The following is a 12957-nucleotide window of genomic DNA, read 5'->3' on the forward strand; positions in this document are numbered from 1 at the left end:
TCTTATTAGGAGATGATCTATTTTTATCAGACATGCTTCCTGTTGCATTGAAAAAAAAACATTTGCCATATTAATAGCACCATCGTTGTTGCACATGTTGACGGAAAAATAGGTCAAACTGGTTGGAAAATAATGCACTTTTTAATAGGAGGTAGACATTGGAAAAAAGGGATCCAACGTTTTCCCATCCCTCCAATGTCATTCTGTATGTCACCGCTCAAATATTTGGGAAAAATGTGGTGGGGGCAAAACTGTAACAGGGACAGTGATGACCGTCTAGAACAGATATTGACTCCATCCCATCCCCCGAAGACTCCCACACCAAGTTTCTGGGCCGTACATGGCTATTAATAGATTGAAATTACACTATGGAAAATTATGACAAAACTGCATTCCATAAATACTCTGGGAATGTTTGCGCCGTTTAGTCTCTGAAGGCTGGAGTAGAAGTTCTCAGGGAGGGTGATGAATCTTAGTTTGGGTGGAGGCATGACTTGTCTTCACATCCGTTTTCTGACACAAGCCCTGCTACTGTATATGGTTGTATAAAATGCATCAGTTAAATAGCCGTACTTAAAAAAGCTGTAGCCAGGGAATGTAACAAGTATCATTAAATTATAGAACCATTCATTGTTTCGCACTATATGGTGCATTTATCAGCTTTCAAGCATGCACATTAGGCCTTGGTTGACCATAAGCATGTGCCCATTTTTGGACCACTTTTGATGAATGCCGGTCAAGAGTAGCCCATTAAAAATAGCGTTTTGAAGACACGGCGCTCCGTCCCCTCAGCTGAGTTGATTTTTGTTTTTAGAAGTCAAGATAAACAAAAACCAGAAGCATTTCAATGAACACAGCTCTCAACTCTTGGCCCAGGAAACACATACTTCCTTAATAGATGAAATTGAAAGTGAATTGACCCCTGACCCCAATGTGTGCAGTGAGCCTGTGTGCTGGAGTACCCAGCGTGCATTCAGCATGAGTCCAGCACGACAGTCCCAGATGTCAGGCAGCAGTGGTGGCTTTATAGGGCCCCAGACAACTTCTTCTTCACAGAGACACGCTCTCATCAGGGCTCGCTGCCAAGTTCCAGGCCTTGGAAGGGCCTCCACCTCCATGTCCCGCCGTTTTCAATCCCAGTCATCTTGTTCATTGGTAGTGGTGATATTGGCCCTAGTTATTGAACCAGTAATTAGTCAGCATTGAGAGAGGTGAATGGGCTTTAAAAGAAACAAATGTTTTGGTAGTAAATTGAAGTAGTAGTGGAAGAAATAGTATCATTACTTCATGGATGTGTTAAATGATGACAACCTCTGATGCGAAATGAAGAAAGAGACAGTTATTTATCAATAGTTTTGCTGTGGAAATAATAGTAGAAGCCGGAAGATAGTATACATAATATGTCTTATTTTACTGTTGCTGTTGTTGCCATTGTGTGTTGTTGATGTAGTTGTAAATTGCTGGATTAGTGTGTGCAATATAGTAACTGTCTACTTTAACATCTTGTCGACTAGTTGGTATATGATGTGTTGTTTGAAACGTTACATTTTAATTGCACAAAATGTGGTTTGAAAGTTATGTTATGTTATGATGCAAATGTTGCATCTCACTTTAGTCTTCGCTGGGTCGACCATGAAATGTTCCCATGCTTTCAATGGTTTGGGTCACGATGGTATGATGGAGTCTCAGCCATTTGTCCTGCCAAATGGCAACTCATTTGGTTGTCGATTATAATCGACTATGACGTTTAGTCGCATAGTAATGTCCCAATAAAGTTAGGAAAACTTTGTAGATGAGTATACAGAACTATCTATAGATCTATATCTAATATAGAAAAATGTATAGTCCAAGATTAATCTGATGCAGGGACAGGCGTTTTCAATGCCTTCAGACTGAGTGACATCTTCTTACTCTCACTACAGAGTCTCATGCGACTTGAATGAGCAGATTTAGAATAAATATTATTTTTCCTCCGTGGCTACTGAATAACTTGTCACACTTTGTTGAAGTGACCTGTGCAGCCTCTGTTAAAGCCATTACAACAGGTCATCTGTAATAGGTAACCCCGGTAATCTAGTCAAACAACTGGAGCTGTTACTTTGAGTGTGTGTTAACAAGTCAACCCGTGTTTGAGCTCGGACGTTATCAGCAGGCTTACATGTGTGACAAGCAGAGATCACCACAAATACTCTCATCCATTCAGAGATGTTGTCAAGCTGTCATCATTGACATGTCTTTTCAGTGTGGAAGACTGAGCAGCTGGCGCCTCTCTGTCTCTCAGATGCTGGAGTAGAGGATCTTGAACATCAGTTTTAGAGGGATGGGTGCAGGCTTCTTCTGACTCTGAAAGCATCGAACATTATCAGAGTACATTAGGAATCAGGAGACCGTAACCATTGAACTCCCAAAACTTTGGTAAGTCAGAGTTAACTGTGACACAATAACTGCTTTAGTTTTAGCTGCAACATAAGGTCAGCTGGACTGAACAGCAAGAGCGAGATAGTTCTGAGATGATGGGTCGGTTATGTCATGTTCATCTACTGGTGTGTGACTGAAGGCTGCCACCTTTAGTCGTCTATAATTTGTGTCATAGAACTGTGAAAGCTGAGTTTTCAAAGGCCTCAAAATGGCGCTGTCTGCAGTATATTCTTTAGATTTGAACAACTATTTCATTGAAAACCTCATATCTTAGAACACTGTTTCATGAAACCTCATCAATCCATCACTACTTGGCTAGTATTCATGGTCACAAAGTTTCAGGTAACTACCATTTCTGTGCATCCATGGACGCTGCTTTATTCCTACATCCATATAAGAACTTTATCAGGTGGATGATGTGCGGAGGATCCAAATAGATCTCAGTGAGACCTGTCTTGATAGACTCTAAAACAAGTGTACTTTTCATGATTTTCACTTTGGGGTCTCTCTCAATCTCTTGGCTCCAGAAGTTGGTTTAGTGCTGTAATTAAAGAATTACCAGCACCAGGGGAGCTGCTCTCTTTAGTTAGCAGCTCCATTCGGAGCAAGAAGAGCGGTGATGTCCTCTAATAAGACCCACTGTGGTGACGTGACAGTTGCAGGCAGCTCATGATCTGCGCTGTGGCCAAGAAGAGCTCCTCCACTGTCCAGCATGTAACAAGTTTGAGGTTAAGAAACTTGCCAATCCATCTTCTTATTACAACATTACACATTTGACTAAATGGTTTCCATCAGTCTGTCTCAGATGTATTGAAGTCACAACATCCATTTTCAGCTGTGTTGTTTCAGCGTTGAAAACCAAACAGGCACTGAAAAATGTTGGCACCTGAATTTTCGAAAGTCTCAATCTCAGCATCAACCAGTGACATTTGCAGTGCTGCATTCAGCGGTCCTCTACTCTCCACACCCCCGATCCTAGAGTTGTCACTGTGCTAAATTTTCAAACTCTATATTGGAAAGAAAAGACTTACTCGGTACCATTTTTGATACACAGTCATAGAAAATGACTAATACTTAAAAAGTCACATTCGGATTTTTATTTATATAAAGACAGAACCACAGATCAATAAGAATTATAAAAAAAAAATATAAAAATAACATTAAATAAAATAATGAGAAAATGTAGAAAACAAACAGAAAATAATGTTTTCACTTGGTACGAATAAATGCCAATTGAGTCACAAGTTCTAAGTACTTGATCCTCACAGATGAACTCAGCCACAGCTTTATTTCCAATAGCTTCAGGAGAGCTGGGATACAAGCCTTTCTTTACTCATGTGGAAGCACAGAACCAAAAACCAAAATCGGCTTCTAAGCCAACCAACTTCTTTCCAAAACATTTTTGTGTTGGTGCATTGTTAAAAGAGCTGAGCTAGAGGGCAGATCTCCATCTTCTGTTCTGTTTCTGTTACTCCATGCGCAACTTTGGGTGCTTGATGTTGATCTATTTACTTGGGGGCTTGGCGTCTCTGATGAATCTCCGATGAAAGAATTCACACATACTGTTCCTGACACAAATGAACTTAAAATAAGATCGATCAACCCATGCTAAATATTGAGTCACGTTAATATCCATTATGAAACTGTCTTTACTGTTACACTCCTTGTGGCCTGTCGAAACCATGAATAGAAAATTCAGTGTGTCTCCTTTCTCTTCATCATGTACGGCAGAAACCAATTCTAACAAAGTGTGGAGCGGAGTGACTGCGCGCTCAAGGACTTTCGAGGTCTGATGACTTTAACCATTGACGCTGCATTTGTGTTTGCCCAAGTTAATGTCAACACTCAGTGATGAGGCAATGCTCCCAATCATTCACTGACACAGTCAACATTGTCTCAAGTGCCTCTTCTGCCATCTAGGAACGTTTCTCTTCTTCTACATCTTCATGAATGGAACACAAAGAATTCACTTTTTTATTTGATTTTTTTCCACATGGGATGACTCACATTTTATATTCAAAATTACAGTTATTTGACAAATTAAAGAAGTCCAACGATCATTCATCGCTGTGTGAGTAAAGTTGCTATGTTCTGTCTTATGGAGACACACATTCAAAGACACTTCATGAACCAAAAGCATAGCTGCACAACAATAAATAATCAGTGATTTAGATGTATGTAACTCATATGTAATATCAGTGTGAGATTTTTTTTATTGTCAGTGAAGGTACATTGGTTGATGAGGCAGCCAGCCCCAAGTGGATGCAGCCTATTTTGTCTGTTGGAAAAAATATCCAGTAGAAACAACGGTATCTCTTCACAGAAAATATCTCTTTTCTTTCTTGAATTCACCTGATAAGTCAGAATTAATTGAGTAAACACTGAAAATGACTGTGAACACTTCCAAGTGTCACTTGTGCATACAGTGCATGTGGGAGTGCTGCTGTAGAAGTATCCGCCTGCCGTCAGTGGGCTGCAGTGCAATAAACAGTGTCGGTGGTCAGGCAGACGTCTGTCCCTCCGCACTTTGCTGCAGCAAAGCAGCCAACAAGCGCTGAGGCTGCACCTGAATACGGGGTGAGTCAGTGATGAAGCTGTTCTCCTCCACTCTTGCTCGAACACTGCGGTGCACGCACACACACACACACGTGCAGCCACACTTGACACCCTCCATTATTTACACCTTGGTGTCTCTGCATGCAAACAGCCCATTCTAAGACAATCTGATCACCCGGCAAAGGCTTCGCCTGCGCGGCTCCTTCCCCCTGCTCGGTGAGAATGTTGCCGGGGCTGAATGGAAACTTCATTTTGTGGGGACTAATATTAGCCTGGGTCTCTGGAAAATTCCTTTTAAATGATCACAAGCTGAGAAAAGGCGAAGAATTTGTTTAGCGTTTTGCGTGACAGTATTCTCCGCATACATGGCAGTTTGTGTCTTTTTCATATAGTACACTGGAGGGTCCTGGGAACACAGATGTGAGCCAGGGAGGGGGCCTGGAGGGGTTCGGGTGATGAAACTCTGGACTGTGTGACTGTATGTTGACTGTCACTGTTAACACTCTGACGATGGCCGGATCCTCTGCCGTCGCCTGCTGTGTCTTACACAAGTGTGAACTTCACATTCAGGCACATCTGAGTCACTTCACGTCTCAGAAGTGAAAACAGAAGAGCACCGCTTGCTGGGTCATGTGCATGACTTTTGCGTCTGCTTTCTTTCGCCAGGTAAATCCCACCTGGCCATAGTGCAGAGGGTGAACAACGAGGGCGAGGGAGACCCCTTCTACGAGGTTCTGGGGATCGTCACCCTGGAGGATGTTATTGAGGAGATCATCAAGTCAGAGATCCTGGATGAGACAGACTTGTACAGTAAGTGGAGTTCTACAATTGTGACCATGTAAAGATCATGTAATTCTAATGCTACACGGACCTTGACTCCTACTACTTTGTTCTAAATGCTCAACCGGATCTGTTTGAAATGCTGTTGGAAGCAAGATGCAACCGATATTTTTAGTTTAGTATTGGATTATGACCTTTAATATAAGTGACAGTATTGGTTTGAGAGTTCCAAAATGATCTGAACATGAAATACATGATGAATGTTTGGGCCTGCAAGGGGCGCTATTGTGCTATTTATTTTTCTTCAACGATCAAATCTCACTTACCAATATAGCAGCTTGGAAACAAGGTCACAAAAATGTTTGTAATTCCAACGTTATAACAAGTTAAAAGATTGCAAAATGGCCGCCTCGCTTGAAACTTTTTGTTTACATTCAAGGACGACAATGTATAAGGTCATCAAAGAACTACAGACGTGGGCGACAAACCAGCTTCCACTGATGCCATCAGCCACCCCCTTCAAAAGTGAACTTCACCGCATGTTCCTCTCGCTCACAGACTCAAACTTACTTCTTTATCTTTCAAGGCAATACTTAGCTAGCTAAAGTTGTTAGTTAGCTAAAGTTGCTAGTGGCACAGTTTACAGTGTCATCGATCCCATGAGCCCTTGCAAGTTACATGAACAAGCTGTTGTGATACATACATGACATAACATGCTGTGTTGGCTTCTATTTAAAACTAAATGACTCAGAAAGGCTAAGATAATGTGTCATCTTGCTGACACAATAGATAACTTACCAAGAGAGAAGCATACATCCCCTTTAAGAGAACTGTTATACATTGCAAGTTTTATATTATTAATGGTTTAATTATTGGTGCTAAAAGCACAAATATTCTGTGCCATCACAGATAGTAACACACAGTAGATATGATTTATATAATATACACAACTATAGGACATTTAAACTGTCTTTCTTTGTAGTGCTTGACTTGGCGTGAAAATGCTCTGACATCGTAAGTAACTCGGCTTCTAGCTTAAATACTATCTAGGGATCACACACAGCCTTCAAAATCTCTATACAACTATCAGAAGATCTCATTCTAGTGTGACCTAAAGTTGGGTTGCACCACGCAAGTTTGAACAGACTTGGTGGTCACGGTCACTTTCCAGTGTCTTTAAAGGACTAATTTGGAATATTTTGTTTTAAATTTGCACTAAGTAAAAGGTGAAAAGAGTTTCTCTTCCTACTTTTGAGGTAAGTGCAGTGGGCTCCGGTTGTGAGACACTTGAGTTGCGGGAGAGTCGCCTGTTTATTTGTTGTGCCTCTACATATGGCTGGGAGCAATGATAAGAATGTGCTAAGCTAACAACGTAGCCCCCTATAGCTCACCCCCTATTCTGAGAACGGACCTGCAGCTATGTTTCTGGAACTCTTTGGGTAACTCAAGTTTAGTCCCCCGCTAACCTGAGCCGACAGCGGCTGTGGAAGGAGGTGGATTTGACCCCTCCGCTGCCGCCGGACACTTTCTCAAGACGACCTTTCCTTTTCCTTCCTCAGCTGACAACAAGACCAAGAAGAAAATCACCCATCGGGAGAGGAAGCAGGATTTCTCGGCCTTCAAGCTGACTGACAATGAAATGAAGGTTAAAATATCACCTCAGCTTCTGCTGGCTACCCTGCGTTTCCTAGCAACAGGCAAGTGGGTAGTGTTGCTGCTTGACTTCCCTCGGTGTGTGTCTTTAGCTCCTCGCTGTGCATGTGTGCGTACATGTGGTATCAAGTCTTAAAAGTTTTTTGTGCTGGTGGGTGTCGAGCCGAGCCAGTATGTTGTGTGGTTGTGAGCCAGAGTGTGGGTATGTGTGCACGTGGGTTGAGAGTGTGCCGACTGCGGAGACAGCTTGTGCCCAAAAACACGCACATGAATCTTTTCATGTTATGATCCTCACTTGCAGCTTTAAAAACAACACAGCGCTTGCTCACTCGGTGACATCACTCGCGGCATTTTTGGCAGACGAGCCGGTTCTCACACAAGTCACTGTGCTTAGTGTAAAATGTGAAATATTTCATCCACTTTCCCTGGGGAAACCGACGTCGTAGCAGGCAGTGGGGAATGTTCAGCAGATGATGATGGATGCTGCAGAACTGTGACCGACCTAGCAAGCCTTGACTTGGCCGTCTATGATGGCTGATGAAGAGCACCTTCTCATGGAGACTCATCAGAACATCAGCTAGGTTCTAGTTCACTGGTGACTGCCTTTGAAGAGTTTCTTGATGCTAGCAGATCTCCTACGCAATACGCGATATTGCTCTTCCTTGCCAGAAGAAGTTGTGTCTCACCTTACTTAACATTTGTCATGAAATTATCGACACCCAGAGGAAGTTGCAGCTCCTCTGAGAAGTGAAACAGTTGTCAACATGGTGTGTGTCATGGCAGCATGAGGTCAGTCATGGTAGCTACCTTAATGACAAAAACCTTCATGCTAACCGAAGAAAATCAACAACCCCAACACACTTTTTCATGAGTAAATGGAGATGAAGGATTCAGTTCTGCTACTTGGGAAACATTTACAGTAGCAAAAGACTATCAAGCAGGTTGTTTGAGATGTGTATGGCGATGAACGCGTCGTCATTCCACCGGTAAGTTGCATGAATAGATTCCATCCGGGTGAAAAGCTATGTATCTCTGGTGCGTAATTGTCTGTGAGGAAGTTGTTTTTGCTTTTCCCATGATGCCTTTTATGTCAGTCACTGCAGTGTTAGAAGGCTGTATCTGTGACAGATCCACTGGTGGTTTTACAAGGTAAAATGATGATCATGGTGAGCCCAGTCTCATAAGTTAATTTCATCACGATAGTTTGAGTTTTTATGCTGAATTTTTTTACGTAAATGAGTACATAAGTATAATACATAATACATGATCTTTTCTTCTGACAATATTTTAAAATTAAACCCTTGTGTTGTTCAAATCTTCCCTTAGTTGCATTTAGAACAGAATAAAAGTGATTCATTGCAAGCCAACGGCTTTAGTGCGAGTAAACAAGATGAAAAGTCTATTGACAGCCTTCTTAGATGCACCTGAGAGCACCGTTCCTCTCCTCCATCACTTCCTTTTTTGCTTGGCTGTGATGATGGAGTCTTCTTATCTGCCATCATAAGGACGACAAAAGACTCTATTGACTCAATGCCAGGGATCCCAGATCAGAGTTCAAGGTTCTCTGCAGGGTGGTTGTGTGTTGAAGTGCGATGTCACCAACGTCAGTAAAGATGGACGACTTCAAACTCAAAGTGCCTGTCGTGTTTCTGTCTGTCTTATTTGCCTGCCTTGGTGTCCCTGCAGAGGTGGACCCTTTCTCACCCGTGCAAATGTCTGAAAAGATTCTGCTGCGCTTGCTGAAGCACCCCAACGTGATCCAGGAGATGAAGTACGACGAGAAGAACAAGCGAGCAGCGGAGCACTACCTCTTCCACAGGAACAAGCCTGTGGATTATTTCATCCTCATCCTGCAGGTTTGTGGTCGCCACAATATTTGGCTTCATGATGACCAGAGGCTTCGCAATGGTGTGTCCCAAGCTAGCTAGCTAATCGCTCCCAAGTGGGGACGCTCCTAAGTCAAGCTATCTCTGTGCTAATGCACAGTAGCAGAAGGTGATCTGCTGTTTTTATTCAGGGTGTTTTCTGTGTGTGGTGCGACAGGGGCAGGTGGAGGTGGAGGCTGGAAAAGAGGGGATGAAGTTTCAAGCAGGACCTTTTTCCTTCTACGGGACAATGGCTCTGACCACATCTCCAGGTGAGACGCTGGAACATCAGCTTTTATTGACAAACATTAGACTTTAGCGGTTCAGACTATCTGAGACAAGTGTACGCCCCGCCCCTTCCCCGGCTCCTCACAAATAACTTGTCAGCAACAGTCTATCAAAATCAATGTCTCCTGCTGTATCGTTGTATTGTGGTGATACACAGTGATCAATGCTGCCATGTGCATTTATTTTAAAGCTCATTTTAATTATGTTTATTTGCAAAACTAAAACTAAAAACAAGTTTCTCCAGGTATGTGCACTGACTTAGGAATGATACTAGTGGCGTGTTGAAACAACCTTTATTCAGTTTACTGTCCAGATTGACGTGAGTTTGATGTCAGTCAACACACAAGCATCAATTTTCCTTGACTGCGGTGACGTCAGGAGAGTGCGTCCTCGCTCTCCATTCATAAACTGCAGCGGTTTCATCCTGGGCGGCCAGGATCTGAGAGACACCTACTGGTCAAACTTAGAAACCTGCCATGCTGTGGGAACTTCATACCTTCTGATCAGGGCATCTTTTGATGTTTCACTTTTATTATTTTTATTATTTTTTTAATAATGCCTTTTAATAAACTTTCTTTCAGAACTAGAATAGATATTTTCTCTGGCTCTTTTCAGTAAATCATGTTTTGTTAAGTTAAATTAAGTTAAATTTGTTTCAAGTGCTATATACTCCAGATTATTTTTTTGTATTTTTGTTTCTACTCCAGAATTGCATTCATTTTATTTCTTTCCATAAACATTAACTATGCAGTTCATCTATGGTAAATTATTTTTATATTCATTTTATTTTTCTTTTATAATCCATTGGATTCATAATTGTCCCCCTTTTATTCTTGACATTAATTGTTTGTAAGTCTTTTTCCTGTCCTGGTGCTTTTTTGTATTGGATTTATTTTTCTTTTTTCTATTTTTTTTCTTTCCTTATTTTATTTGTTTGTGTAAAGGCAGTCTAATCCAATTGAAAATTTTCTCTCCCCCTTTTTCTACTTTTCCAAATGTTTCCTCAGATTTATTTTTAGTTATTTACTGTGTCACAGTTATTTATTTCAGAAAAAAAGTGTGTTTATTAAAAAACTAGGAAATATCATGGGGGAAATTGCCATAAGTTTCTTATTTTACATTTAATGAACAGAATTATAATTATTTCTTATTGTTGTATTATCTAGAAAGTTTTGGTGAGACAGAAACGTGGCCCTATCCTACGTATTGTGCTGGAGTGTTGCTGCAGTTTATGATCAAATGAGGCTCTGTGCTTGGAGTAACAGCTCACTGTCTCATTCACATGTCAGTGTGATTGGTGTCTCACTTCTTCCTTCTCCTTTTCATGTCCTGAAGTGCCTCTGTCGCTGTCCCGCACCTTCGTGGTCAGTCGAACTGAATCACTCGCAGGGTCTCCAGGTACCGTGGTCTTTCAATATCTCCAAACATCATTGTGCAAGAGCCGTGTCGCTGTGCCAGTGTGAGAATGGGTCTGAATGCACCGTGCGAGTGTAAAAGTGAGAAACAGTGTGGGACTGTAACACACTCATCTTCCGAGCCATTCCTCAAGTGGCTGAATGGTGCTGGAGACTGGAGGCCCCTAAGCTCCGCCCCCCCTCGCCTCTCACCTCTGACCCTCTGCCTACATAAACAAGACCTACAGCTACAGCCCCCTGCTGGACGCCACGTTGCGCACATACACACACACGCAGGCACGTTCTCATGTTCCCACACATGTACGAGGAGATCACTCGCTCGCCACATAACGCGAAGCCATGAACACAAACACAAGCACACGCACGCTCGCCTTCTCCTGTTTTCTCATCCACGTCGCGACAAGCTGTGCACACATTAGTCCGACGCGGACGCGAAATGTGAGCGTTCCTGTCACACACGGCGCTTTTTTTTTTTTTTTTTTTAATCTAGAAAGTGGAGTACTAATCTGTGGGGGTTCACATGGGCCACTCAGACACACACACACACACACACACGTACGCGCTCATATTCCGACATCAGATTACATACATTCCAGCCAGTGTAGTAGCATTAGTGTCGGTCAAGCCGTTTCCACGATTTCACTAGGCTTCCTTAAGAAGTGGAAAACATAATCTGCCTTTAATTAAAAGAGAGAAAAACATCAGTTCAACACTGGGGACTCCCGAAACTTCAAGAGATTTACTGACCATATTTCCATGCGGCGTCACAGAGAAAACCAGACTGCCGCGCTTATTTCAGACGCTCCACTCCCGGTGCTGCTGAGCAAACGCGCTACGGCGCATAAGGCAATTCGACCTCCTCAAGGGGGCGACAGACTGGGCTTCCTCAGAGCAGTACTTGGAGGCTCGACTCTGCTCAAGATGTACACAAGTGCTCCATGTCATTTTGTCCCAACAAGTCATACACAACTCAAACTAGGAAGTGCTGAACCTGTGCTGCACCTTAGCCTGCAAACAAAGCCTCCTGATTGGCCCTCCTGCACCGTACACTGCTCTGATTGGACGAGCTTTCCATCGCTGCAGAACGTCTCAAATGTGACTCATTGGAGTCAAATTTCTTCCCAGAAGTAACTTATTTGCTATCGATTATGGTGGTTTTCCACATCCTTGCTAAAGGCTGGAAAGTCTTTAACTCGAACTGGAATCTTCGTCCTATTTCATCTTCATGTTTATTACATAGTGAAAAAGCATTTTATTCGACTTGTTTATTTTCGTCATATTGATGTTCAAGTGTAATCGTAACCACTTCCCACTGTTCCTTTGTTCCATCACACTCCACAGTTCATAACTACTGTTTAATGTATTATAATATATAGCATCAGTTGGTCTTTTTCACTCATCTTTGATTAAGCGATTGCTCAGTCGTTGCCATGCCAACACATACAGGTAGTGTCTTTTTTTTCTGGGGTGAATTGACGCTGTTTCTCCGCTTGGATTATAGCACCTCCCCGTGGACATTTGTTGTCATTGCAATGTCGTGTGACGCGCATTTCCCATCAGAGGTTGACTCAGCAAGTCTCCTCCACCTCAACCCGCCTCGATCCTCCTCTCTCGTCACACCATCTATGACCCTCACTGACTGTCCTCCTCTGCTTCCCTGGCCTCCCGAACTTTGTCTCCTCCGCGTCTCCCTCATTGACACCAGGGAACAGCTTGGGAATTGTTCCCAACTGTTCTGTTGTCCAAAGTTACGTCGAGTGTATGAAGTGTACTGTGGTTTCCTCTGGCAGAGAACAAGTCTCCTCCACGACCGTTTGGACTCAACCACTCGGACTCTCTGAACCGCAGCGACCGGATCGACGCCATCACGCCGACTCTGGGCAGCAGCAACAACCAGCTCAACTCCTTCCTGCAGATCTACGTGCCAGACTACTCGGTCCGGGCGCGCTCAGACCTGCAGTTCATCAAGGTGAGTCTTGGAC

The 12957-nt window shown here is 42.8% G+C and overlaps 1 protein-coding gene across 2 annotated transcripts in view; it reads left to right on the forward strand.

The window, feature by feature from the left end:
• LOC128753789 (metal transporter CNNM2-like) overlaps positions 1-12957 on the forward strand; it is a 40341-nt gene that overhangs the window by 23586 nt on the left and 3798 nt on the right. Inside the window, exons 2-8 of one of the 2 annotated variants that reach the window (XM_053855872.1) lie at positions 5641-5784; positions 7314-7451; positions 9094-9263; positions 9451-9544; positions 11584-11602; positions 12398-12424; positions 12743-12944. In XM_053855872.1, the coding sequence (XP_053711847.1) occupies positions 5641-5784; positions 7314-7451; positions 9094-9263; positions 9451-9544; positions 11584-11602; positions 12398-12424; positions 12743-12944 (794 nt within the window). Of the gene's footprint in view, positions 1-5640; positions 5785-7313; positions 7452-9093; positions 9264-9450; positions 9545-10895; positions 10959-11583; positions 11603-12397; positions 12425-12742; positions 12945-12957 lie in introns of both variants that reach the window. The other variant, XM_053855871.1, reaches the window with a different exon arrangement.

This window comes from Synchiropus splendidus, chromosome 2, assembly GCF_027744825.2.
Source record: "Synchiropus splendidus isolate RoL2022-P1 chromosome 2, RoL_Sspl_1.0, whole genome shotgun sequence".
Classification (NCBI taxonomy): Eukaryota; Metazoa; Chordata; class Actinopteri; order Syngnathiformes; family Callionymidae; genus Synchiropus; species Synchiropus splendidus.